The sequence below is a fragment of the Coregonus clupeaformis genome, chromosome 19 (assembly GCF_020615455.1).
Source record: "Coregonus clupeaformis isolate EN_2021a chromosome 19, ASM2061545v1, whole genome shotgun sequence".
Lineage (NCBI taxonomy): Eukaryota > Metazoa > Chordata > Actinopteri > Salmoniformes > Salmonidae > Coregonus > Coregonus clupeaformis.
Window position 1 is genome coordinate 56,379,550 of NC_059210.1, and position 26,089 is coordinate 56,405,638.

General features: G+C 43.1%; 1 protein-coding gene across 1 annotated transcript in view; it reads right to left on the reverse strand.

Moving 5' to 3' along the window:
• LOC121532316 (G1/S-specific cyclin-D2) overlaps window positions 1-26,089 on the reverse strand; it is a 44,157-nt gene that overhangs the window by 5,069 nt on the left and 12,999 nt on the right. Inside the window, exon 4 of the mRNA XM_041838184.2 lies at window positions 10,269-10,417. Within this exon, the coding sequence (XP_041694118.1) occupies window positions 10,269-10,417 (149 nt within the window). The remainder of the gene's footprint in view (window positions 1-10,268; window positions 10,418-26,089) is intronic.

Consider the following 26,089-nt stretch of genomic DNA (forward strand, 5'->3'; position numbering starts at 1 on the left):
ATTTGAGATTCTTCAAATAGCCACCCTTTGCCTTGATGACAGCTTTGCACACTCTTGGCATTCTTTCAACCAGCTTCATGAGGTAGTCACCTGGAATGATTTTCAGTTAACAGGTGTGCCTTCTTAAAAGTTAATTTGTGGAATTTCTTTCCTTCTTAATGCGTTTGAGCCAATCAGTTGTGTTGCGTCAAGGTAGGGGGGGTATACAGAAGATAGCCGTATTTGGTAAAAGACCAAGTCCATATTATGGCAAGAACAGCTCAAATAAGCAAAGAGAAACAACAGTCCATCATTACTTTAAGACATGAAGGTCAGTCAATGCAGAACATTTCAAGAACTTTGAAAGTTTTTTCAAGTGCAGTCGCAAAAATCATCAAGCCACAGGAAAGGAAGGTCCAGAGTTACCTCTGCTGTAGAGGATAAGTTAATTAGAATTACCAGCCTCAGAAATTGCAGCCCAAATAAATGCTTCACAGAGTTGAAGTAACAGACAGATTTCAACATCAACTGTTCAGAGGGGACTGTGTGAATCAGGCTTTCATGGTCGAATTGCTGCAAAGAAGAGACCTGCTTGGGCCAAGAAACACGAGCAATGGACATTAGACCAGTGGACATTTGTCCTTTGGTCTGGAGTCCAAATTGGAGATTTTTGGTTCCAACTGCCGTGTCTTTGTGAGAAATGGTGTGGGTGAACGGATGATCTCCGCATGTGTATTTCCCACCGTAAAGCATGGAGGAGGAGGTGTTATGGTGTGGGGGTGCTTTGCTGGTGACACTGTCTGTGATTTATTTAGAATTTAAGGCACACTTAACCAGCATGGCTACCACAGCATTCTACAGCGATACGCCATCCCATCTGGTTTGGACTTAGTGGGACTATCATTTGTTTTTCAACAGGACAATGACCCAACACACCTCCAGGCTGTGTAAGGGCTATTTGACCAAGAAGGAGAGTGATGGAGTGCTGCATCAGATGACCTGGCCTCCACAATCCCCCGACTTCAACCCAATTGAGATGGTTTGGGATGAGTTGGACCGCAGAGTGAAGGAAAAGTAGCCAACAAGTGCTCAGCATATGTGGGAACTCCTTCAAGACTGTTGGAAAAGCATTTCAGGTGAAGCTGGTTGAGAGAATGCCTAGAGTGTGCAAAGCTGTCATCAAGGCAAAGGGTGGCTATTTGAAGATTCTCAAATATAAAATATATTTTGATTTGTTTAACACTTTTGTTTACTACATGATTACATAGGTGTTATTTCATAGTTTTGATGTCTTCACTATTATTCTACAATGTAAAAAATAGTAAAAATAAAGAAAAACCCTTGAATGAGTAGGTGTGTCCAAACTTTTGACTGGTAGTGTATGTGTAAAATACTGTAAAATCACCAGGAATTCAGCAAAAAATGTGTTTAATTTGGGAAATCTAAGATATGTGATCGTGTGTCTCAATGTAATCAAGGTATGAAATTATTATTTTCAAATACAATCTATTTTCAGGCTTAGTTGTGGTCAATTTGCAGTTTACAATTAAGTTATAATGCCAGAGAAGCCGGTGTTTGGAGGATATATTGGCACGGGTGTTGGCAAACCGTGCCAATATATCCTTCAAACACCGGCTTCGAGGGCATTATCACTTTTATACAAAGGGTTACCAACATATTCAAATAATGATTGACATACTTTCATTAAAAACGTTATTTTGATTCTGTCTCGTCCCGACATGTTAATTCCTATGGGAATATTGAAACAATGTTGCAAATGTCGGAGAGACAGACAGCAAGGTTTATACAAATCTTCGCTATTGAAAACTAAATGTTAGTCTAAAAGAAATGTGAGATAATGTCTAGATGCTTTTTATAGTGGAGATCACGTTTATAAATAGCTTTGGCTATTGGAACAGAGTAAATAGGCATTTTAACGTCATAGATTTAGCCGGTGGTAACTTGTGGAGTAGACACCGGCTGGAATGCGGTTTTAACCAATAAGCATTCAGGATTAGACTCACCCGTTGTACAGTGAGGGAAAAAAGTATTTGATCCCCTGCTGATTTTGTACGTTTGCCCACTGACAAAGACATGATCAGTCTATAATTTTAATGGTAGGTTTATTTGAACAGTGAGAGACAGAATAACAACAAAAAAATCCAGAAAAATGCATGTCAAAAATGTTATAAATTGATTTGCATTTTAATGAGGGAAATAAGTATTTGACCCCTCTGCAAAACATGACTTAGTACTTGGTGGCAAAACCATTGTTGGCAATCACAGAGGTCAGACGTTTCTTGTAGTTGGCCACCAGGTTTGCACACATCTCAGGAGGGATTTTGTTCCACTCCTCTTTGCAGATCTTCTCCAAGTCATTAAGGTTTCGAGGCTGACGTTTGGCAACTCGAACCTTCAGCTCCCTCCACAGATTTTCTATGGGATTAAAGTCTGGAGACTGGCTAGGCGACTCCAGGACCTTGAGCCACTCCTTTGTTGCCTTGGCCGTGTGTTTTGGGTCATTGTCATGCTGGAATACCCATCCACGACTCATTTTCAATGCCCTGGCTGAGGGAAGGAGGTTCTCACCCAAGATTTGACGGTACATGGCCCCGTCCATCGTCCCTTTGATGCGGTGAAGTTGTCCTGTCCCCTTAGCAGAAAAACACCCCCAAAGCATAATGTTTCCACCTCTGGTGTTTGACGGTGGGGATGGTGTTCTTGGGGTCATAGGCAGCATTCCTCCTCCTCCAAACATGGCGAGTTGAGTTGATGCCAAAGAGCTTGATATTGGTCTCATCTGACCACAACAATTTCACCCAGTTCTCCTCTGAATCATTCAGATGTTCATTGGCAAACTTCAGACGGCCCTGTATATGTGCTTTCTTGAGCAGGGGGACCTTGCGGGCGCTGCAGGATTTCAGTCCTTCACGGCGTAGTGTGTTACCAATTGTTTTCTTGGTGACTATGGTCCCAGCTGCCTTGAGATCATTGACAAGATCCTCCTGTGTAGTTCTGGGCTGATTCCTCACCGTTTTCATGATCATTGCAACTCCACGAGGTGAGATCTTGCATGGAGCCCCAGGCCGAGGGAGATTGACAGGTCTTTTGTGTTTCTTCCATTTGCGAATAATCGCACCAACTGTTGTCACCTTCTCGCCAAGCTGCTTGGCGATGGTCTTGTAGCCCATTCCAGCCTTGTGTAGGTCTACAATCTTGTCCCTGATATCCTTGGAGAGCTCTTTGATCTTGGCCATGGTGGAGAGTTTGGAATCTGATTGATTGATTGATTGCTTCTGTGGACAGGTGTCTTTTATACAGGTAACAAACTGAGATTAGGAGCACTCCCTTTAAGAGTGTGCTCCTAATCTCAGCTCGTTACCTGTATAAAAGACACCTGGGAGCCAGAAATCTTTCTGATTGAGAGGGGGTCAAATACTTATTTCCCTCATTAAAATGCAAATCAATTTATAACATTTTTGACATGCGTTTTTCTGGATTTTTTGGTTGTTATTCTGTCTCTCACTGTTCAAATAAACCTACCATTAAAGTTATAGACTGATCATTTCTTTGTCAGTGGGCAAACGTACAAAATCAGCAGGGGATCAAATACTTTTTTCCCTCACTGTATAAATTATTATAATTATGTTTTGTCCCCCGACCATCAGCTCTGAATCTATAGTTGCCTACCCCTGATGTATAAACCCTGGATTGCTGATGCTATGTAATGGCCAATGAGAGGCTTTGAAGCCACCGGTCGGCCATATTGGCACTCCCCAGCAGAAGCACTCCTCCATAGGAATGAATAGAATTTTACAGTATTTCAATGAAATGGTATCTATTTAAGTATTTTTTGTATTGGGGACAGTAACATTAGAACTTTATAAAAAATTATACTTTAAGGAAAAAGTTATATTTTCTTTTTTTATTTGTATAGCTCACATAATTTAATGTAAAAGTATGCATTAAGGTGTCTGTTAAGGTGTAATCGAATAAATGAAAAAACAAATGGGAGACATTAATAAATACATTTCTATAGGCTAGCTTCCAAAATATTATTTTACATAATGGGGGAGTGCCAAGATGGAGGCACGGTGGCTTCAACACAGCACCCCTTGTCAGTGATCTAGTGTATATATAAATAATTGGCCCTGACAGAACAGAAGTGACACTGACACAGACCTCCAGTTTCCTGACTGTACTGTGCTTTACTGTGGGAACATGGCCCATGCAGAATTTGGATGACCGCTACCCTGACTGCCGCCCCCACAGACAGAGAGTTCCGGCTGAGAGGTGATTAGGACCAGGCCAAGCATTACCTCAGCCCACTAGGGCCCAGCACTGAACGCCTCCCCATCCCCCCCATTCATCTCCCCAGCACACACAACTCACCAGTAGCCTTGACAACGGTGAAAACACAGGTATAGGCCCCAGTACTGAAGCTAAGCTATGTTAATTACATCCACGTCCTGTGGGAACACAAAGGTGGTGCTTTTTTAACGAGCCAGTCTCTGCCTGCAGGGAATCCACCTGAGAGCGGGCCGATCGGGTTTCAGCATCAAAGAGAGCTGGAAGAACCTGAGAATCCTCCAGAGAAAGCAACCTCTCAACACCCCTGACCCCCCGCCCCGTCTCAGACCTCGTCTCCGCCACGATGGGGAGATGATGGAGGGGACATGAGGAGACCAAAGGAAAGGAAAGGAAGAGAGGAGGACTGTGATTTGTTTTTACAGGATTGGGATTTAGGAATCTGCCTCAAAGGTTGTGGGAGAGATGAGATTTCCAGTAGTTCAGCCTGCTGTGGCCCCAAGATGCAGCTCTCAGGTTGGAAGTATTAGAGAAGAAGAGTTCTGATCTGACTATTAACCTCTTAATGATCTGACCTGTTTTTCAATTTTTGCCTAAAATGACATACCCAAATCTAACTGCCTGTAGCTCAGGACCTGAAGCAAGGATATGCATATTCTTGATACCACTTGAAAGAAACACTTTGAAGTTTGTGGAAATGTGAAATTAATGTAGGAGAATATAACACATTAGATCTGGTAAAAGATAATACAAACAAAAAAACATGTGTTTTCTATAAAAAAAATGTTTCCATCATCTTTGAAATACAAGAGAAAGGCCACTATAATATTGCAGTTTAGGCGCAATTTAGATTTTGCCCACTAGATGGCAGCAGTGTGTGTGCAAAGTTTCAGATTGATCCAGTCAAGCGTTGCAATACTGGACTATTTTGTATCAAGTCTGCCCAAATGTGCCGAATTGGTCAATTGATACATTTTCAAGTACATAACTATAGAAAACATACAAAAATGATATGTTAATACAAAATGTAAGTTTACACACTCCCAGGAATGTCATACATGATGGATCATTAGCTTATACACTAACTTTCACACAGATGGCCGGGCGGGGTGGGTGTGGAGCCAGAGACAGCAAGGGTTCAAACTGTAGAACCCAGTTCCTACATTTGAATATAAAAATTGATTTTATCAAACAAAACTATGCTACATTTTATCTCTGGGACTCTTAGGATGACAAATCAGAGCAAGATGACTGAATGTAAGTACATTATTTACCTTCAGAGGTGAATGTATCAAACCAGTTGCCGTGATAAGTTTTCTGTTGTTGTGCACTCTCCTCAAACAATAGCATGGTATTTCTTCACTGTAATAGCTACTGTAAATTGGACAGTGCAGTTAGATTAACAAGAATTTAAGCTTTCTGCCCATATAAGACATATCTATGTCCTGGAAAGTTTGCTGTGACTTACAACAGTCATGCTAATCACATTAGCGCACGTTAGCTCAACCGTCCCGTATACGGGACACCGATCCCGTAGAGGTTAACATATTAGTGCCCTGTAATAACTATGATTATGGCTTGCAGTGTATGACAGTGCAGCCCTCTGGTGGTACACAACAGTAATATACCCTTACCTCTGTTGGAACAGCCGGGCGGCTGTGGGAAATAAGACAGAGAGCCCCACGGCCAGGAGCTTTAGACTTGTGAGGAGGGGAACATTCCTTAGACATTTACAGCTAATTTAAACCTGATGGGCCATGGTTTGAACCTGTGTAATGGCTTCTGGGCCTGGGCAAGTGCTGCCTGCTGCCTTGGTGAAATGAGAACAGAGGCCTATCACATGGGAATTGCTCCTCAGGAGTTGAACACAGCTGAGTTATGAAAGGTCAAAGGTCACAGTGCAAACATTTCCAGGAAAAGCCTTGTGCAAATGACTGCTAAATCAAAAATGCACTACATAGACTAGATATATGATCCTAGTGAATTACTCATGAAATAATTCAAATTCTGTATTTGGGCTCAATCGAGGACGAGGCAAATGTATCTGATAAATGGACTCACTTCATACCTGAATAACTCAATATTTATTCTGTATTCTACATATAGTGGCCCTGGATGTGGACAGATGTGAGAAGGCTGTATGAGGGCTAGGGGGCCTAAGAATAGGGCTGGAAGAGCACTAACATGTTGAGGAGCCTCAGGGAGGGCGTCTCCCATGGTCGCTAACTGGCTGCGCTGACGTGGAGGAAACATGACAGTCGCCCAGCGTCCCCATTTTCTGCTTCAGAGGTCCCCAACTTCCCACCAACATGTGCTCCATTAGTCATAAAAAATCTACTCCTCCGAGATTAAGTAAAACACAAAACATGTAAAGGAACTGCCTGTGTCTTACCGCAAGAATGCAGGCCTTTACTTCTTAAAAGACATTCCCCTCTACGCTGCTCTTTATAGCTGCAGTTTGGATCCCATGCCAAGGCCCACAGGCTTAATTTGAGAACTTTTAATGGCTTCAACATGATTACTGAAAACAAAAATATGGTTTTCAGAAAGGTTTTTTGGTACTTAGATACAAGGGAAGGCAGCACTTGGAATACACTGGGAATGAATCCCCCATTCCCCCACTATTACATCTTAAACTCAACCAAAATAAATCAAAATGTATTACAATTATTTTGACAATTCAATCAAGGGTGTGAGGAGGAACCACAAGACAAACGCTGCTGGGATTATTCATGAGCGTCCATTGTGATGTCACAGTGCCTCAAGAAGGAAGTCGAGCAGACGGACAAAACCAGAGGAAGAAATGTGTGAAACCATGGAATTTTTAAACTACTGTACCACACACCACAGTGCTACTCTGTGCAGACAGCATGGTCTGTGTGTGTGTGTGTGTGTGTGTGTGTGTGTGTGTGTGTGTGTGTGTGCGTGCGCGTGCGTGCGTGCGTGCGTGCGTCTGTGTTTAGGAGGGGGATCATGCCATACCCCGGAGTTGGTCAGACCAACCCATGACCCCATGTACACAAGCTCAACGTTAGCTCAAATGTGATGTGTCTCTGTCTCGCTGTTCAATCTGCTTTGAGCAATGTCATGTTTGAGCATCACAAGGAGCATTCCCATTGGCTATATTTCTGGGTTACACCCACATTATTACACACATGATTGTTCAATAGACTAAACTTCCAGATTAAAATGGAAACAACTTTGGCTAAAAGAAGATCTCAATGTGAGTCAGGAGGGGTGGATGATGAGTGGAGGGGCGCAGGAAGGGAAGAAAAGGGAGCGAGGGTCAGGGGAGGAATGAAGGGGATGTGGAGGACAGGGGTGTGTGTGTGTATCTGGTGTACTGTGAGCTACTCCGAGAGAAAAGACGAACGGGAGAGAGTGAGAGTGGATGCTTGCCAAGCAAAGCAGGCAAAAAACGGGGAAACAGTTTTCTAGCCCCTTCCTCTCTTCCTGTTTCAGCCTGCTGTGTGCTAGAACAGAGAAGGACCTTCTGCGCATTGAGCTTCAATTGAAGGTTTCACATTTAATGAGCTACATTACGTTTTATGTTAATCCACTTTCTTTCGTCCTAGCTTTCAGCTTCTTGGAGAATCAAAACAGAAGCAGCAAACAACCGACGGTAGCCCAGCAACAGAGAATCCCTTAAGTCTTACAGGAATCACAACCAATCGAAACCTCCTAGTAACAACGTTTTAATTATTCCTCAGTGCCAGCCTCTCCCATCATGGCTTGGCCTGAAGGCTCAGTGACCGGGCTGCTGTGCCTGACTAACCACTCTCTGTGCCACACCAGGTGTATCTAAGGCTATATACACATTCCTCGGGGTGGCGGGAGATGGTAACTTGGCCCTATCACATGTCCTCTCTGAAAACCACACTCTGGATACCAAATATTCCAGTGGGGTGCCAGGGGGTGTTGTTGGCATCAGCAGCCAGGCTGGCAAGAGCTCACTTTACTTCATATTTTGCCTGGCCATCTCCATCCCAGCTCCGTGCCATCTCCCCAGCCAGAGCGCCAAACCAAATGTGTGTACATTCTCACACTCCGTTTCATACCAAACTGACGACCGCATTCAAATTGATATAATTGAGGTGGTTTTAGCCATTAGGTGTGGGATTGACATTAAGTGGCTGAGCTTGGAAAAGGTAGGGTAAGTGTGAAATGACACACCAATTCCTCTTTTGCTTTTATAGCGAGACCATAGACAGAGCAGTGCTAACCCACTGGGCATAGACGTCATTTCAACATCTAGTTTTAATTTACATTTGGTTGAGTTGTCAACTAACGTGAATTCAACAAAAAAATTATTTGGATTTAGGTTAAAAGTTGGGTGAAGAAAAATACAAAATTCCCTTATGTTGACAACTTTTAGCAAATCCCAATCAGTTTTCCACATTGATTCAACGTCAACACACTGATTTTTCTGTTGTTGAAATGACGTGGAAACAACATTGATTCAACCAGTTTTTGCCCAGTGGGAAGTAATCGTCAAGCATCTTCTTTCCAAAAATGCTATTCTGGCAGGCCAGTCTACTGTAGCAGAGGGCCTGTGCTGCTCAGGCCAGCTATCTGTTGTTCATCGGCTACGGAGCATGACGTCACACACCACACACTGGGGAGGGAGCCTCTCCAGCAGATACGCGTTATGGGGCATGAGAGAGAGAGGGGGTAACCATCACAAGTGAGGCGGGACACTGGCTATGCTCCCCTGGTGTCCATTTTCACACTTCAACAGCTTTCTCCCCTCCTCCTCCTCTCCTATCCTCTCCCACAGCGGGACAGGCCTTGTGAAGCTCAGAGTCTGTCTCTTGCTCTGTCTGGCAGTAAGTTTAGCAGAAGAGAGCCAGAACAGAGGCCAATGCAGCTCAGGCAGCCTCGGCCCCCCCACCCTCATGCCCCTAGGTTTCCTCTCCCCGCCAACCACAGCAGGGTGGACTGGCCTTACAGGTTCAAGGACTCCGGTCAGGACAGGCCAGGAAGCCCTCAGGTCACTCAGTCCTGCCTCAAACGAGGAGGAATGCCCACGACACATGCCCCAGGAATATTAGGAAGCTACCAACAGAATGGAGGTTAGTGCCTGCCATCAGGGAGTTTTAAATGACAGCACTGTTACCACCCCCCTGTACACCCGCCCTCCTTCACCTACCCCCATCCTGCAGACCCTTCACCAACCCACCCCTGAAGCTACCCCAGCTAGCTCCCCATGCTCCCCTCCTGACGAAAGCCAGGCACGGGAGCCAGCTGAGGCCCAGCCTGCCTGCCTGTGTTTGGACTGAACTGAGCACCCCTCCACCTCCAATCCACCACGGCGCTGCTAACCCCAGAGCAACACAGAGGGCCGCCTGGCCTGGCTCTGCTTCCTCAGTTTGCATCTGAGCACCACATTCTGCCTGGATGAACAGATATTTTATGTCGGGGACCTGCAAGGCCCTGGGCTGCTGACTAGGCTGTGGGAAACTAACCTGGATTGAAGGGGGAAATCACAGGATGACATTTCACTACCTTTGCATAGCAGCTCCACGCAAATGTGGCATGTGACCATTTGGGATGAATTAGATGGAATGTTGCCACAGAGTACTAGGGAACTATGAAAGGGTTGGGAAAGAGACAATGATCTACATTTAGATTGACAGACCCAGTCAAATGCTGTCTATCAATCGTAATCAGTGGTTGAGGTATTTCTGTATGGGCTGGTTTTTCCGGAGAGGCTGATTGGCTGAAGAGATCAAAGACTTGTGATTTTACTGGTGGTTCAACCTTGACTCACATACAGGCCTTGACTCAAATATTTCAAATGAACTTTACTGAGAGTGTAGGTACAGATATACCTAAATGAATAATGCTTCTGAGAAAGATTCTGTGTAGACGTCAACCTCTGCTCTTACTCATACTGATTAGGCTGAGAAAATAACCAGAAGAAAAACATTTGAAGGAGTTTTCTCTCAAGTCAGATTTGGCCAGAAAGACAGGTCACTCACCACTTCTGTGTTTGTGATTTTTGCCAGCAGGTCTGTGAGACTGTCCCCCCACTGAGACTGGTCACCCGAGTCCAACTGAAGGCCACTGATAGCCGCTCCAACACTGCCCGTTGCGATCATGGATGGGGGGTACATGGCGAAGTTGAAGTCTGTTGGAGGACGAAAAACATGCTGAAGTCATATGAAAAAGTATTATTCTAAGACTACATGGCTGTAATGGAGGATACATTAGTCTGTCAAAAACAGTTATGATGGAGGTAAAACTGATTTTAAAAGGTACCCAGCAATAACGCTATAAAACATGTCAATTTTATAGAGCATATCCCCAGTTAAAACTCATTTACACTTACCAACTCATCCAGACATACACACTACACACACTCCAGGTGAGCCAGCAAAGGCCACTACATTTAATGAGTGAGACGTGAATCGTTTTCTTAAATTCACAATTGACACAACAGGGGTACAGGCAGACACGTCCCCCTAGAGACAATCTGATTGGCTAATCTGGTGGTCATAAATAATCCCCTTTAGCGCTGGCTCCCACTAATGACCAGGGCCCTGGGTAATGAGGGTTCACTTGGCTTGTAAAGGAGCTGAAAGGCTAGCCCTCCACCCCCCTGTCCCAGTCAACCTCCCCGGTCGGCCCCTTTTCTTCCAGCTCCTGAGTAAACCGTGTGCTGTCTGAAAAATGCCCCATAGCTCTTGGAAAGGGTGGAATAAAGAGCCACAGTCCCTCTGCCAATGCTCACTGCTGTAGGTCCTTTTTCCACGTGTGGTTGCAGGCGTGCGTCTCAAAGACCAATAACCTTGTTAGCTCCCCTCACTGTCATTCATAATGCAAATAAGATAGCTTGTGAACGGGCCACTGGCCACCAGGAAGGCCACTGGCCACCAGGAAGGCCACTGGCCACCAGGAAGGCCACTGGCAGAGAGGGAGGGAAAAGAGAAAATAAACTCCTAGGTTAAGACTCCTTCTGGGTTGTTACACGAAAAGAGTGCCTTTTGCATCCCTTTGATATTTTAAGTAGAAATGTGCACCAATATTGCATTTTAAAAGCCTGTTATATTAAACGATGTACCCTTTAAAGTGGAACTGACAGCATTTTAGCAACATAAAATCTTATTAAAATCTGTTTATACAGTGGGGAAAAAAAGTATTTAGTCAGCCACCAATTGTGCAAGTTCTCCCACTTAAAAAGATGAGAGAGGCCTGTAATTTTCAACATAGGTACACGTCAACTATGACAGACAAAATGAGAAAAAAAAATCCAGGAAATCACATTGTAGGATTTTTAATGAATTTATTTGCAAATTATGGTGGAAAATAAGTATTTGGTCAATAACAAAAGTTTCTCAATACTTTGTTATATACCCTTTGTTGGCAATGACACAGGTCAAACGTTTTCTGTAAGTCTTCACAAGGTTTTCACACACTGTTGCTGGTATTTTGGCCCATTTCTCCATGCAGATCTCCTCTAGAGCAGTGATGTTTTGGGGCTGTCGCTGGGCAACAGGGACTTTCAACTCCCTCCAAAGATTTTCTATGGGGTTGAGATCTGGAGACTGGCTAGGCCACTCCAGGACCTTGAAATGCTTCTTACGAAGCCACTCCTTCGTTGCCCGGGCGGTGTGTTTGGGATCATTGTCATGCTGAAAGACCCAGCCACGTTTCATCTTCAATGCCCTTGCTGATGGAAGGAGGTTTTCACTCAAAATCTCACGATACATGGCCCCATTCATTCTTTCCTTTATACGGATCAGTCGTCCTGGTCCCTTTGCAGAAAAACAGCCCCAAAGCATGATGTTTCCACCCCCATGCTTCACAGTAGGTATGGTGTACTTTGGATGCAACTCAGCATTCTTTGTCCTCCAAACACGACGAGTTGAGTTTTTACCAAAAAGTTATATTTTGTTTTCATCTGACCATATGACATTCTCCCAATCCTCTTCTGGATCATCCAAATGCACTCTAGCAAACTTCAGATGGGCCTGGACATGTACTGTCTTAAGCAGGGGGACACGTCTGGCACTGCAGGATTTGAGTCCCTGGCGGCGTAGTGTGTTACTGATGGTAGGCTTTGTTACTTTGGTCCCAGCTCTCTGCAGGTCATTCACTAGGTCCCCCCGTGTGGTTCTGGGATTTTTGCTCACCGTTCTTGTGATCATTTTGACCCCACGGGGTGAGATCTTGCGTGGAGCCCCAGATCGAGGGAGATTATCAGTGGTCTTGTATGTCTTCCATTTCCTAATAATTGCTCCCACAGTTGATTTCTTCAAACCAAGCTGCTTACCTATTGCAGATTCAGTCTTCCCAGCCTGGTGCAGGTCTACAATTTTGTTTCTGGTGTCCTTTGACAGCTCTTTGGTCTTGGCCATAGTGGAGTTTGGAGTGTGACTGTTTGAGGTTGTGGACAGGTGTCTTTTATACTGATAACAAGTTCAAACAGGTGCCATTAATACAGGTAACGAGTGGAGGACAGAGGAGCCTCTTAAAGAAGAAGTTACAGGTCTGTGAGAGCCAGAAATCTTGCTTGTTTGTAGGTGACCAAATACTTATTTTCCACCATAATTTGCAAATAAATTCATTAAAAATCCTACAATGTGATTTTCTGGATTTTTTTTTCTCATTTTGTCTGTCATAGTTGACGTGTACCTATGATGAAAATTACAGGCCTCTCTCATCTTTTTAAGTGGGAGAACTTGCACAATTGGTGGCTGACTAAATACTTTTTTTCCCCACTGTATACACCCCCAGGAAGAATATAACAATTTTATTTTACATTTTCTGACAAGCGAGCACTTCAATATGGTCATTTTCACGTTTTCATAAATTCTTAGAATATTTGGGAATGACGTATAGTAAGGCATTTGTGAAAATTCTATAGCAATATAGTGGGAAAGCAGCCATGCGTTTGGACAATTAATAGACACAGCAGTAAATAAAACCTAATAAAAACATCTGTCTCGTCCAGGACCGGAGTCTACGCAGACCGGTGCGCCATAGCCAATCAGAGCTACACTCATCAGAACTGAACTCTCGTTTTAGTATGGTGAAACTATTCCTTTTTAAATATTATTTTCAAAAGAAACATTGAACATCTAATAGTCAAATCATAGTGTAAAAGCAGTTGAGCTGGCCATTTTCTGGTGTTTTGTGGTGGAAAACTGAGCGGTCAAGCATAACACGTCAACCCTGTTACCCATAGATAGGCTAGAAATGTTTTAACAATAAAAATGTTCTGTGAAGCTTGCACTCCCTGTTGCACACAATAAGCTTTCATTATCCATGTAACAAGGGGATTTATGGCTGATTTAAGATGAAATTGTCAACCCTGTTACGGTCAACCCTGTTACTTTAATAGGCACTTACTATAGTAATTTTCTGACACTGGAAAACATGTTTTTTAATGATGTTGAACGTGTGCTCTTTATGGCAGAATGTACACATTTTGTGAAATTAAACAATTGTTGTTGTTTTTTTTACCAAGTTACACTTCTCAAAAGGCCCCGAATTGGTGGAACACATCTTCTACTCCTTTAATTTGTCTGTCTGCTCTCTGCCCCCCTTTCCCCCCAGTTTCAATTCCTTCTCCCTTTTGCTCCACTCACTCATTCTCTCTCATTCTTATCTTTTCCTGTATATTTAAATTATTTTTTAAACAAGCTCCTCTAGTTGGGGTGGCTGAATGGCACACATGCCCAACAACAGCCAGTGATTTGTATTAGCGGAGCGCCTATTTATTTTTTTGCATATTAATTGAGTGCAGCCAGTGGCTGAGAGAGGTAGGCAGGAGAGTGTGGCTCCATTGTCTGATGTCATCACCTCATCTCACCCAATTGAGAGACCCGGCAACAGACCCTCTCCGCTGATACCAATTAAATCCGACGGCTGTGCAAAGAGTAGTGGAGGGGGAACTGTGGTTCTGGGGAGAGTAGGGACAAGGGGGAGAGTAGTGGGAGAGGTGGGGGGGGCATCGCTCCGCTGCACATCGCTCTCTAGTCTGTGTCCAGACCCTTGTGAGTTTTTGGAAGAAGAAAAGAGACGGTCTCCCTCCCACGTCCTCCTACCTCCATCCACAGCTATTCCTCTGTAGCCGGGCCACCTTTGGGCTTGAGGAGTGGACAGAGCCATAGAGAAACAGCCGATGCATTAACATATTGCCATATTCAATAGCAAAAGCAAACTGTGTGTGTGTGCAACGGCCCTGAAGGGGAGTTTCTCTCTTTTTTCTCTCTCCAAATCAAAGAGGTAGGTCCTTTGAGAGCTGCTGCAGCAGCCCCTCGCTGCCTTTTTAACATGCAGAGCCAGGCGCTTTCTCATCTTGTGGCTCAGTGTTGACAAATAAATTAACTTATTATACACCCCTGTGTTAGCTGCTGGGCCACTGCCACGGGCTGATTTATTAATGACAACCTCCACAAAACAGGAAAGAGGGCACAGAGCCCTGAGCACTACATCAGCACCTTACCAGCACAGTTTCTTATAGTGAAAAAGGGACAAAGACATACAGAACCGGTCAAAAGTTTGGACACACCTACTTGTTCAAGGGTTTTTCTTTATTTTTTACAACTATTTTCTACATTGTAGAATAATAGTGAAGACATCAAAACTATGAAATAACACATTTGGAATCATGTAGTAACCAAAAAATATTTTATATTTGAGAATATTCAAATAGCCACCCTTTGCCTTCATGACAGCTTTGCACACTCTTGGCATTCTCTCAACCAGCTTCACCTGGAATGCTTTTCCAACAGTCTTGAAGGAGTTCCCACATATGCTGAGCACTTGTTGGCTGCTTTTCCTTCACTCTGCCATCCGACCCATCCCAAACCATCTCAATTGGGTTGAGGTCGGGGGATTGTGGAGGCCAGGTCATCTGATGCAGCACTCCATCACTCTCCTTCTTGGTCAAATAGCCCTTACACAGCCTGGAGGTGTGTTGGGTCATTGTCCTGTTGAAAAACAAATGATAGTCCCACTAAGCCCAAACCTGATGGGATGCCGTATCGCTGCAGAATGCTGTGGTAGCCATACTGGTTAAGTGTGCCTTGAATTCTAAATAAATCACAGACAGTGTCACCAGCAAGGCACCCCGACACCATAACACCTCCTCCTCCATGCTTTACGGTGGGAACCACACATGCGGAGATCATCCGTTCACCCACACCGCGTCTCACAAAGACACGGCGGTTTGAACCAAAAATCTCAAATTTGGACGCCAGACCAAAGGACAAATTTCCACCGGTCTAATGTCCATTGCTCATGTTTCTTGGCCCAAGCAGGTCTCTTCTTCTTATTGGTGTCCTTTAGTAGTGGTTTCTTTGCAGCAATTTGACCATGAAGGCCTGATTCACACAGTCTCCTCTGAACAGTTGATGTTGAGATGTGTCTGTTACTTGAACTCTGTGAAGCATTTATTTGGGCTGCAATTTCTGAGGCTGGTAACTCTAATGAACTTATCCTCTGCAGCAGAGGTAACTCTGGGTCTTCCATTCCTGTGGCAGTCCTCATGAGAGCCAGTTTCATCATAGCGCTTGATGGTTTATGCGACTGCACTTGAAGAAACTTTAAAAGTTCTTGACATTTTCCGTATTGACTGACCTTCATGTCTTAAAGTAATGATGGATTGTTGTTTCCTTTGCTTATTTGAGCTGTTCTTGCCATAATATGGACTTGGTCTTTTACCAAAAAGGGCTATCTTCTGTATACCTTGTCACAACAAAACTGATTGGCTCAAACGCACTAAGAAGGAAAAAAATTCAACAAATTAACTTTTAAGAAGGCACACTTGTTAATTGAAATGCATTCCAGGTGACTACCTCATGAAGCTGGTTGAGAGAATGCCATAAGTGTGCAAAGCTGTCATCAAGGCAAAGGGTGGCTATTTGAAGAATCTCAAATATAACATATATTTTTATTTGTTTACTACATGATTCCATATGTGTTATTTCATAGTTTTGATGTGTTCACTATTATTCTACAATGTAAAAAAAATTACAAATAAAGAAAAACCGTTGAATGAGTAGGCGTGTCCAAACTTTTGACTGGTAGTGTATGTGTGCACACACACTGGGACACACACACACATACACACACACACACACACACACACACACAAACACACTAAGCATGGGGCCTAAGTGAATTTTGGCCCCGGAGGACAAGACAGGTCTGTTGCAGAACAAGGGTCATCGACAGAGGCTGCCACTCTGGGGCTGGTGAGCCAGTGGTGGGTGCTGCGTATGGGGGGGGGAGAATGGCTGTATTTTAGGCTAGCCTCATTGATATTCACGCAGAGGATAAAACGTGTATGTAGCTAAGTGGGGACGCCTGCGATGGAAAGCTCACTGTGAGCAGCGGCTGGCTGGCCCGGCCTGCAGGCCTCTCACCCCCTTCAATGCCCCCCCCCACAGCATCCATCCCCAGGCCTCCTCTCCACTCCACTCTGCTCACCCAGCCTGCCTGCCTGGTCCTGCCATGCTCACCAGGGCCAACTCCTGGGTGGGTGAGATGGACTGTATACACATTTAACTTGTAAATTAATTAAAGCTGGAAACTTGAGTAACAGCCAAAAACAAAAAGCATTTTTTTTCTAGTGCAGTAAATCAAGAGACTGTGTTCTATACAGAAGTAACGTATTTTTTTTTGTTGAATGGGTTCCATTTTGAGGACCTGGGCCCTGTTGATTGATTAAGGTCATAGACAAACATCATTTTGGGCCTGGTATTATGCCATTTCTCACCACTAATGGAGTGGACCAGGTAGTCAAAACAACGTTTCCAGACGTTTAGCCAGACTGTAAGTTACCTCTTTGGGTCAGAGAGGAGAGGCACTACAAACAACTGTGAACCTCCTGACTTTTATTGCAGTATGTCTTGCTACTGCTGCATAGAAAGTGAAAGAGTTCATTTTCTAGGAAAGAATCATCTGACACTCTTATCTTGGCAGGTTTCAAAACTTTGCTTATTCCGTAATAACACATCTACTCCCAACAACAAAAAAAAAGGATAGAAGAAATGGGTTTGGGTCACCACAGCAAAGCCTCAAAGGCACATTGATTTGCCAGAAACAAAAACAGGAATCCTCCTTAACGGTTGGATCCTGTAACAACTTGCTTCAGTGTTGCACCACTGCGACCCAGAGACTTGAGCAACAGCACTCAGGCCTGGCGTGGGAGGAAGCAGACCCCTCTGAACTGGAAGAACATGAATTGGCAGCTTTCGTTTGGAGCCCAGTTAGAATCCCTCATCCATGACTTTCTATGGTTGTGTTTCGTTTCCAGACAGTATTCGACCGATAAAATTGTATAAACAGCTGAGGAGTAGCCGACCGATGCATCTTTACCCAGAAACTCCAGGTGTGCTCAGGGAGACGTCTTGTGTCATGAGAACAACATTCATGTCAAACTCAAAACCCACCAGCCACTAACATTTACTTTATTTCTAAACCTCAGATGTTATTTTTTGTGGTTAATGTCTGAGCCCTTAGAAAATCACTTCTTGCTAGGACAACTGCAACGTCCACACATTCATTATTTGGCATTATGGTGGATGTTAAAAGGCCAGCCCTTACGGTACGTTTCAACCAGAAGCGGTGCCTCCGCTTGACAACTCTATAGCTCCAAAAGATTGGCCACTTTGTGGACGTGGGTGTAGGCGTGAATCTATTCAAGTAAGTAAATACATCTTGAAAATGTTAAAAATATATATATTATTAGCTAGCTAACTACAGCAGGGCACTCTGTGTAGGCTTATGAGCTGCTCGTTAGCTAGCTAGCTAACCAACTTTATATACTACAGCTAGTTAACTTCATATTAGCTTATTATCTTGATGCAAGCCTATCATTGTAAAGTAAAAACTAATGCTCCAAATGCATTTGTAGATAACAGCAATGGAAGAGGGTGAAAGGATGTTCTGCTCCAGCTGTCAGAAAAGGGAGTAGGTATACTAGTTAGATGGGGTTGTGGGATGACATTATGCTAATATTCTCCAGCTTTAGTCCCTAGAGAGGAAAACTATGAAGACAGACAGAGAGATAATAGTCAGGACTATCTAATGGTAATAAAAGTAAGCCTGTTTCTTTGTGATGTCTGTCCTCAGATATGGAGAGCTGTGAAAGCCTGTCTGCAGATGAAGAGGTCCCAGTGAATGTCACATCCTTGTATGCCATGGGTTGTATGTGTACTTATGTTAGCAAATGTTGTATACAACAACACAGTTAAAAGTCACACACAAATTATAGGCTACAAACATTTTACAACTGTAGCAGGCCAATCCTTCTCCTGGAGGTACACTGTAAGCTGGGTGTGCAGGCTTCTGTTACAGCCCAGCACTAACACACCTGATTCAACTTATCAAACCTAATGGATTGATAATAATGTGTATTATTGCTGGGCAATAGAAGCCTGCTCACCCAGTAGATCAGGGAGTGGAGTAAGGTTGGCCACCTCTGGTATGGACTTTTTTGTTCACCTGAAATTATGCTTTAGTAATAATAGCCTACTTATTACTAAGATGTCTAACGTTTACAAAAGTTAGATTATTTGTACATTTTGAAATTATATATTTTGATTCACTCAGTGTTGGTTCATTGAAGTGAAGTGTTTAAACTTGTTTTATTTGTTTAAAAACATTATTCAAGATGAACTAGTGTCAATGTTCAATCATCACAGATCACAATTCTGCAATAAAAATATGTGAAGGGGATCTGTCTCTAATTTGTGTTTATGTGTTGCTTTATCAAATGAACATTACCTTTTTGTCCAGTTGTGAGCTCTCCAATTTAGATAATGTATATGAGGCTAACGATAAGACAGCTTTTCGACATCCTTTTTCTGACATTAAATGGTTTAGTGCAAATCCAACCCTTCTATTTTAGGTACAGTACTGTACATGAAAATAAAGAACTGGCAATTTGTACGCTAATTAAACATATCAAAAAGGAAACTAATGTGGAGTGGGGAGCGTTGTAATTCTACCTCGTTTATTTGCTGAGAATTCTTTTAGAATACAGAGACAAAATCAGAAGGTCAACGGGATGGAGGAGGATTGCAGACATTTTGCTGTTGATGGTGGGTAAAGAGAGATTTGCACAACAATGTTTGCAAGTCAAAGCCACAATTACCTTTTCCCAAAGTGCCCATTCATGTGCATTTAGACCTATGTATTTTACTGGAAGTGAGCTATAATCATCACTGGCATGTCACAAGTATAATGAAAGAGCCAAAAGCTATGCTATATGAGAATCATAATGTCAAGATACCATAATCCAATTGGTACCATATTACATGGGAAAGTCATGCTTAGTGTATCATTTACAATGCTATAATGTGTGTTACTGGTGATTTCTATCCTTTGGTGGGCACATTTCACAATAAAATGTACTCAACACATTTACAAATGGTGGCTTTGATCACAGTTTTAAGGTTTAGGTTGCTTGATGTTCATAGCTAGCTAGCAGCACAAGCAAACATTGTTGTGCAAATCTCTCTTCACCCACCATTAACACCAACAATCTCTGCAATCCTCCATGCCATTTACCTTATTTTGTCTCTGTATTCTAGCGAAGCAAAATCATATAGAATTGGAAAACCAGACACAGCGATGATTGGCTTTCCTCCATCTTTTTTGGTTGTGCTTGCCCGGAGATAATGACAGGCGGAACAATGTTTCAGGAACGGAAGATTTTCAAGCAAACATCTGCAGTGGTGGCCGCGTACAATTTGCATAAAGTAGAGCAGAGCTGAACTTTTTCTATCGCTGCGCTCACCTTCCCACAATCCCATGCGCATTGCTCTGCGTGCTCCCGTTGAAAAGGAATGGGCGCTGTCTACCACATGCCTCATTTAGGATAGCCTATTATATATTCTGTTCATACTGTCTGGTTAATAGCCGTGTTTATGGACATTTAGTGTCGTTATGTAGCCTCATGCTATCGTGTACTGTGTTTAGCCTTATGTAGCATGTAGCCTAATTTAGCCTGTGCCTTTCCTTGTGGCGCAGTTACTATTCCACGTTGGTCGTGGTCTCGTGTGCATGTGCATACCCTGGTTGCGGTACGGTCACGTTTTCAGTTATATGCTTAACAACAGTACACATTTTTGTTGTAACCCCGGACAAAAACACCTGATTCAACTTGATGATTAGTTGACAAGTAGAATCAGGTGTGCTTGTCCGGGGCCACCACAAAAAATATGTACTGTTGGGTGTACTCGAAGATCGGAGTGTACTATGCTAAGCCAGTCTATTTGTTGTATACAGGCCATACTACTATGCTAAGCCAGTACAGGCCATAGTATGTGCTGAGCTAGTTTACCTATTAGAGGCCATTTGTATGTATCTGTGTATGCAAGTATGTAACTGTATTACTCCCAGGACTCTGCATACTCATTACTGTACACTATTTATATTATTTATCCATAGAACCACTTCCGTTAACACACTCTCACTTTTACTGTGAGCCATCAATACAGAGGAGTGTGGTGTGTTGAACCCAATATGTGCAATAAACGTGTTCTGAAGACATCTGACTTGTTCTTGCCGGATTGACTCATAACCCGCAGTCCCCGCGGTTATATCCATGTGGATGAAGGGCGGGTGGGTGACGGGCGGGTTGAATAAAGAGAAAACAATACCTATAAAAGTCCATAAATGTATCATTCTTGTACAATTTATATCTATAGGGTACTTTGAGGTTTTTCTTTAATTATTTTAGGCTATCTGGCATTAGTGCATAAGCCTAAGCTATAGGGCCTAACTGTACGCGCGCCGAAAAGCCTACACGCCAATTGCCCAAACATTTTGGGAACGGGCTGAAAAAGTTAACGTCAATCCAAGGAGGTATAAAAGACAATGTCAGAGTTTAATTCCATAAGATAAAAGCTGTAAAAGGAGAGTTGAAAATAAAGAGAAGGGAGGGCCAGGAAAAGTCATGTTTGAGAAAGATTTGGTGAAGAGGTTTAAGAGGATGATGGCAGTGCCAGCTATGTTATGTGTGATGATTGTGAGACGCTATGCAAATTTGACAGTCACAAAACGGGGACTTCAAATAGGCCTATGGCATGTCAAGGGAACTGTAGCCTACTGTTCAAATGGGTTAATGGAAACTGAAATATGGACACAGACTGTAGGTCTATAACCTCTCACATAGCCTTAATATTAACTCCTGCAGAATTAAGCATTTCTTGCAATAAAATGATACACCAAATGTGGGCAAAATTTTGACCTGGGAACTGGAGTGAAGAAATATGATTTTTCTTTCAGCATCTTGAAATAATGCGAATGCTCAGTTAGATACCATATGTAGAGGTGCTATCTTTATCAGCATCATAAAAGCTGACAGTATTTCAACCACATAAAATATGCATCCAAGCCAAATTGAAATCTTATAAGAAACATGTTGGGTCGTTTTCACAGCTTTCTATTTCCTTAAAACCGGTCAAACTGATGTCATTTGTCGTTTTTTTTTTTTGTTATTGCATTTTCTCTCTGGCCCCTAAATGTCTTTGCTCCGTGAAAGAAGATGACAGAGAAAGGTTTACAGAGGTCAACTAGATTGAAGCATTCATTCTATCAATGTATGACATTATTCTGGTGAGCAAGGGTTTATTTAGTCTTCTTAGGGTAACATACACTGAGTATACCAAACATTATGAACACCTTCCTAATATTTAGTTGCACCCCCCTTTTCCCTCAGAACAGCCTCAATTAATCGGGGCATGGACTCTACAAGGTTTCGAAAGCGTTCCACAGGGATGCTGGCCCATGTTGACTCCAATGCTTCCCACAGTTGTGTCAAGTTGGCTGGATGTCCTTTGGGTGGTGGACCATTCTTGATTCACACAGGAAACGGTTGAGCATGAAAAACCCAGCAGCGTTGCGGTTCTTGACACAAACCGGTGCGCCTGGCACCTACTACCATGCCCAGTTCAAAGGCACTTAAATAATTTGTCTTGCCATTCACCCTCTGAATGGCACACATACACAATCCATGTCTCAATTCTCTCAAGACTAAAAAATCCTTCTTTAACCTGTCTCCTCCCCTTCCTCTGCACTGATTGAAGTGGATTTAACAAGTGACATCAATAAGGGATCATAGCTTTCACCTGATCATTCTATGTCATGGAAAGAGCAGGTGTTCTTAATGTTTTGTATACTCAGTGTATAATGACAGAAGAGAAGCTGCAATGTATCTAATTATTGCCAAGGTGACTAAGAAATAGCCTCCCAAAATGTTGGAAATTATAAACAGAAATATACAGCACCAGTCAAAAGTTTGGACACACCTACTCATTCAAGGGTTTTTCTTTATTTTTACTATTTTCTACATTGTAGAATAATAGTGAAGACATCAAAACTATGAAATAACACATATGGAATCATGTAGTAGCCACAAAAGTGTTAAACAAATAAAAATACATTTGAGATTTTAGATTCTTCAAAGTAGCCACCCTTTGCCTTGATGACAGCTTTGCACACTCTTGGCATTCTCTCAACCAGCTTTTCCAACAGTCTTGAAGGAGTTCCCACATATGCTGAGCACTTGTTGGCTGCTTTTCCTTCACTCTACAGTCCAACTCATCCTAAAACATCTCAATTGGGTTGAGGTCGGAATGCTGTGGTAGCCATGCTGGTTAAGTGTGCCTTGAATTCTAAATAAATCACTGACAGTGTCACCAGCAAAGCACCCCCACACCATCACACCTCCTTCTCGATGCTTCACGGTGGGAACCACACATGCAGAGATCATCCGTTCAACTACTCTGCGTTTCACAAAGACACAGCGGTTGGAATCAAAAATCTCAAATTTGGACTCCAGGCGAAAGGACAGATTTCCACCGGTCTAATGTCCATTGTTCGTGTTTCTTGGCCCAAGCAGGTCTCTTCTTCTTATTGGTGTCCTTAGTAGTGGTTTCTTTGCAGCAATTTGACCATGAAGGCCTGATTCACGCAGTCTCCTCTGAACAGTTGATGTTGAGATGTGTCTGTTACTTGAACTCTGTGAAGCATTTATTTGGGCTGCAATTTCTGAGACTGGTAACTCTAATGAACTTGTCCTCTGCAGCAGAGGTAACTCTGGGTCTTCCTTTCCTGTGGCGGTCCTCATGAGAGCCAGTTTCATCATAGCGCTTGATGGTTTCCGGATTGACTGGCCTTCATGTCTTAAAGTAATGATGGACTGTCATTTCTCTCTGCTTATTTGAGCTGTTCATGCCATAATATGGACTTGGTCTTTTACCAAATAGGGCTATCTTCTGTATACCACCCCTAACTTGTCAAAACACAATTGATTGGCTCAAACGCATTAAGAAAGAAAGTCCACTAATTAACTTTTAACAAGGCACACCTGTTAATTTAAATGCATTCCAGGTGACTACCTCATGAAGCTGGTTGAGAGAATGCCAAGAGTGTGCAAAGCTGTCATCAAGGCAAAGGGTGGCTACTTTATAAAATATAAAATTTGTTTAACACTTCTTTGGTTAGTACATGATTCCATATGTGTTATTTCATAGTTTTTATGTCTTCACTATTATTCTACAATGTAGAAAATAGTAAAAATAAAGAAAAACTTTGGACTGGTACTGTATCTAAATCAGGCAACAACAAAAAATCTGTACCCTCACTCAAAAAATCGTTCCGCCATCTTTGACTGTAGCCTATAGCACTTTTTTTTTTTACATTTACAGGTTTGGGTCGGGTGTGGTCCTCAGACTTTCACTTTATCACATATAGTCGGGCGGTTGCGGATTGATTATTAGGAATTGCGGGCGGGTGCAGGTGAACAAACAGCTGACCCGCGCACCACTATCCCCAACCCCTCCTTTACCTCTATAGAAAGAGAATGGGACAGGAGACCAGGGGGAAACAAGGGGACAAGGAGTGCTTGGTGTCTCTTTTTATTTTTTTATTTCACCTTTATTTAACCAGGTAAGCCAGTTGAGAACAAGTTCTCATTTACAACTGCGACCTGGCCAAGATAAAGCAAAGCAGTGCGATTAAAACAACAACACAGAGTTATATATGGGGTAAAAAAACATAAAGTCAAAAAATACAACAGAAAATATATATACAGTGTGTGCAAATGTAGCAAGTTATGGAGGTAAGGCAATAAATAGGCTATAGTGCAAAATAATTACAATTAGTATCAACACTGGAATGCTAGATGTGCAAGAGATTACGTGCAAGTAGAGATACTGGGGTGCAAAAGAGCAAAATAAATAACAATATAGGGATGAGGTAGTTGGGTGGGCTAATTTCAGATGGGCTGTGTACAGGTGCAGTGATCGGTAAGGTGCTCTGACAACTGATGCTTAAAGTTAGTGAGGGAGATAAGAGTCTCCAGCTTCAGAGATTTTTGCAATTCGTTCCAGTCATTGGCAGCAGAGAACTGGAAGGAATGGCGGCCAAAGGAGTTGTTGGCTTTGGGGATGACCAGTGAGATATACCTGCTGGAGCGCAGACAACGGGTGGGTGCTGCTATGGTGCATAGGCGGCAGGTAGCTTAGTGGTTAAGAGCATTGTGCCAGTAACCGAAAGGTGGCTGGTTCTAATCCCCGAGCCGACTAGGTGAAAAATCTGTCGATGTGCCCTTGAGCAAGGCACTTAACCCTAATTGCTCCTGTAAGTCGCTCTGGATAAGAGCGTCTGCTAAATGACAAAAATGTAAATGTAAAAAATGTGACCAATGAGCTAAGATAAGGCGGGGATTTGCCTAGCAGTGATTTATAGATGGCCTGGAGCCAGTGGGTTTGACGACGAACATGTAGTGAGGACCAGCCAACAAGAGCGTACAGGTCACAGTGGTGGGTAGTGTATGGGGCTTTGGAGACAAAACGGATGGCACTGTGATAGACTACATCCAATTTGCTGAGTAGAGTGTTGGAGGCTATTTTGTAAATGACATCGCCGAAGTCAAGGATCGGTAGGATAGTCAGTTTTACGAGGGCATGTTTGGCAGCATGAGTGAAGGAGGCTTTGTTGCGAAATAGGAAGTCGATTCTAGATTTAACTTTGGATTGGAGATTCTTAATGTGAGTCTGGAAGGAGAGTTTACAGTCTAACCAGACACCTAGGTATTTGTAGTTGTCCACATACTCTAGGTCAGACCCGTCGAGAGTAGTGATTCTAGTCGGGTGGGCGGGTGCCAGCAGCGTTCGATTGAAGAGCATGCATTTAGTTTTACTAGTGTTTAAGAGCAGTTGGAGGCTACTGAAGGAGTGTTGTATGGCATTGAAGCTTGTTTGGAGGTTTGTTAACACAGTGTCCAATGAAGGGCCAGATGTATACAAAATGGTGTCGTCTGCGTAGAGGTGGATCTGAGAGTCACCAGCAGCAAGAGCGACATCATTGATATACACTGAGAAAAGAGTCGGCCCAAGAATTGAACCCTGTGGCACCCCCATAGAGACTGCCATAGGTCCAGACAACAGGCCCTCCGATTTGACACATTGAACTCTATCTGAGAAGTAGTTGGTGAACCAGGCGAGGCAGTCATTTGAGAAACCAAGGCTATTTAGTCTGCCAATAAGAATGCGGTGGTTGACAGAGTCGAAAGCCTTGGCCAGGTCGATGAAGACGGCTGCACAGTACTGTCTCTTATCGATCGCGGTTATAATATCGTTTAGGACCTTGAGCGTGGCTGAAGTGCACCCATGACCAGCTCGGAAACCGGATTGCATAGCGGAGAAGTAACAGTGGGATTCGAAATGGTCGGTGATCTGTTTGTTAACTTGGCTTTCAAATACTTTCGAAAGGCAGGGCAGGATGGATATAGGTCTGTAACAGTTTGGATCTAGAGTGTCACCCCCTTTGAAGA